Below are 3,299 nucleotides of genomic sequence, written 5' to 3'. Positions count from 1 at the left end.
TTTGGCCACATGATCCTTGAAAGAAAAATTAGGTCAAAAACTAAAGTGGAAAAAAAGTATAGTTATAAAAGCATAGTTAAAATGTTTCAAAAAAGAAATAAAAGCATAGTTAAAAGAAAGCACATGAAAGAAAGGAAGATTATGGAAATAAGATACTTGAATGTGGTTGAAGGAATTATAAGAGCATACCTTTGATGACAAAAGCAAGGAAGATTAGGGAAACAAGATACTTGAATGTGGTTGCCATTCTCCTTTGTTGCTAACTCTTGTAGCTTTGATAGTCTTATTTATATTTGAAAAAACTACCAAGTCCTTGAGCAATGAAATTTGACTAAAATTTATTTATTTATTATTTTTTATGAAAAGTTGACTAAATATATTTCAATAAACAAAGACAAGGAATCAAGACATAGTATAAGGTTATTTTATTTTATTTTATCTTTTAACTAATAAAATGGTAGAAATAAATACCAAAAGAAAAAATAAACAATCATTTGGGACGGAAAATATATATACTTTTTAAAAGAATATATCATCCCTGTCCCACAAAGATTGTCACATTTGTTCATTTTACATACTGTAAATAAAAGAAAGAAGATAACATTTTTAGAAAATTATCATTATTAAGTATTGTTGTTTTCGATTGTAAGATCTAGTTCAACAAACAATGCCGATATCATGGTGTTATCGCGATTTTCGGGTGTCAAGTCATAAATTAGGCTTGAACCTTTCAATCTTTGATATTCTCTATTTTTTCTTGGGAAGGGAAAAATTGAGAAAAACCCTTAGATTCTAAGTTCGGGGGTCGCTTTCGCTACGGGAAGGTGTTAGGCACCCGGAACGATTATGGTATTCCATAAGAACCGTTCTCCTAAGTTTATTTCTACGCTTTATTTTTATTGCCTACTTATTTAAAAGAGAAATTTTATTTGAGTGAAGAATGGGGGAAGAGAAGATGATTGAGATTTTATTTTACTTGGCTTGGAGGAGTTTTAACTCATTGCCTACGTACCCTTTTAAGGGATCAAAACCAAACGTAGTTCGTTCTCGAAAATTGTTTTTGTGTGTTTGGTTGATTTTAGTTTTTTGTTGGAAAATGGTTTTGAAGAAGAGAAAGAGGCCTTAAAGGCATAAGAGAGAAAAAATGGTGAATGGTTGGTTCAATTGTTATTAAAAAAGTCTAAGTAAGAATTAGGATTCATTTGGATTTGTTTAAGAAAATAAAGAAAAAAAAAAATTCAATGGAGTTTTGACTCCAAGATTTGTTTGGAAAAAAATTTGAGTGATGGAATTGGTTTATTATTTCTTGAAAATTGGCATTTGTCTAAAAAAATCGCGTTTCCTAAGCATACATCTAAACGGTAATCATGCAACGTGTGTGCGTGTCGGTGCTTCTGTCGGTGTACATCACTTATAGTGTCCATAGTCCTTTACATTGAGACCTAAATACATGCTATGGTCTTGCAAGGAATTTAAAAAAACTAATCTATCTAAAATTATTACAAACCCAATTGATATAGAAATGAATAGAGAAATGATGCCAAAACTATGGGATGAATGAAATGTGAGATGAAATGGTTAGTATCATAAGGCATAAAAATAGTAGAAAAGTAAACAAAATTGAATAGAATAGCAAGAGAAAAAAAAGTAATGAAATGAAATAAAATGGCAAAATATACCTAAAATTGGTTATGACACTTAGACATGCATATGACCTATAATCCCCTCATTATAGTAACGTTAAAGGGGTTTGATTTTGAGCTATAATATGGGAACAAATAGGACATATTCAAGCCAAGAATCATGGCACACTTTTAAAGATATTTTGCACTTTATTTCTTGATAAAAACACACATTGCTTGCAAAACAAGAAAGACATGAAAATCTACATCCACAATCAGCAAGACATACACATGATCAGCATCTCATTCACCATGAAATTTCACACCAATCATCCATATCACACGCCAACATTTTATGAGAAAATATACCACAAAAATACACAAACTTAGATCAAACACAAAATTAATCAAGAAAAAATAACACACACATTTTTATGATTTTTTAAACTCTTGAAAAATATCACAAAAGTATTAAAATGTATTAAGAAACATATAACAATTTTTTTGGAATTTTTTAGAGAAAAGATTGAGCATGCAGAGGTTCAATTAGGCAGAAAAAATCAAAAACGTACAGGAAATAGGCCCAACCCAAAACCAAAGGATCCGAATTCACAAGGAGCGTTGGATTGATCCAGGGAAGGAAACCCTAGATCCAACGGCCAGGAACGAAGGGGATTGGACCGGTCTTGGACCGGTCCGGTTCACTGGCTTATATAAAGGTGTTGAGGCCGGTTTTTTTCATTTTACATTCCCCTTTCTCTCTCTAGCTCGTTCTCTCTCTATCCTTCCCACCTCTCTCTAGAACTCACCACCGGTGAGGATGAAGTGACGGCGGAGACCTTGAAGGTCCGCCGGAAACTTCATCTTCTCCGGCGAGATCATGCACTTTCCGGCGACCTAAATTCCAGATTTCAAAAATTTTTGTTCCTTTCCATTCGTTTCTTTATTCTAAACACGAATCTAACACCAGAAATTGCATACAAGCTTTGAATCGATGTAGATCTACATTTTTGTGTTACGGTTTTGAAAGTACTTTTAATTTTTTTGTTTTTTTTTTTTTAGAGAACCTCTTTGAAGCTTTGAAGATCTACATTGATTCGTCCTTATTGATGATTTTCGAGAAAGAAAAAAGAGATTTAGGTTTTACCTGAGTTTTTTGATTCGGAGGTTCTTGATGAAGATTTTTCTGGAAATTTGATCTGGCTTTTGTTGTTGATTTGGCTTGAGAACCGAAAATAAATCGGTTATTTCACTGGTTTTCTTTCTTCATCTTCTTCGCTGGTTCGAATCTGCTTCTTTTCCTCTTCTTCTCAAGCTCTCGGATCCTTCGTGATCGTGCTTGAGTCCGTCACCTAATAGTGATGGATTCGCACTTGTATTGCGAAGAGGCTGATTCGGTGATGAGGATTCCGTATTGGATCTCTGAGAATCGCGAGAGATCTTGTTGATTCTTTGTTGATTTGCACTGATTTGTGATGTTTGTGTTGATTTGTGATGACTTGTGATGATTTTGGTGGAATTTGGAAACGGTTAGGGTTTGAGTGTTCTTGGTGTTCTTCATGATTTCTGGAAATTGTTGAGTTTTTGATCTTTGAGAGCAGAAAGAGAAAGTTGGAAAGTGTTTGTGATGTGGCGTGTGATGAATGGATTCCCCTTTGACTTGTACAGTAAATGCGC

At 33.5% G+C, this 3,299-nt stretch overlaps 1 protein-coding gene across 1 annotated transcript in view; it reads right to left on the bottom strand.

Moving 5' to 3' along the window:
* The window catches only part of LOC25483166 (uncharacterized), a 603-nt gene extending 356 nt beyond the window's left edge, over nucleotides 1-247 (bottom strand). Inside the window, exons 1-2 of the mRNA XM_024774932.2 lie at nucleotides 190-247; nucleotides 1-15 (exon numbers count right to left, since the gene is read on the bottom strand). The exon at nucleotides 1-15 is cut by the window's left edge and continues 356 nt beyond it. Of these exons, the coding sequence (XP_024630700.1) occupies nucleotides 1-15; nucleotides 190-247 (73 nt within the window). The remainder of the gene's footprint in view (nucleotides 16-189) is intronic.
* Nucleotides 248-3,299: the final 3,052 nt, after the last annotated feature.

Source organism: Medicago truncatula, chromosome 1, assembly GCF_003473485.1.
Source record: "Medicago truncatula cultivar Jemalong A17 chromosome 1, MtrunA17r5.0-ANR, whole genome shotgun sequence".
Taxonomy (NCBI): Eukaryota; Viridiplantae; Streptophyta; class Magnoliopsida; order Fabales; family Fabaceae; genus Medicago; species Medicago truncatula.
The sequence above is the reverse complement of the archived record's forward strand: the minus strand, read 5'-3'. Positions and strand labels throughout refer to the sequence as shown.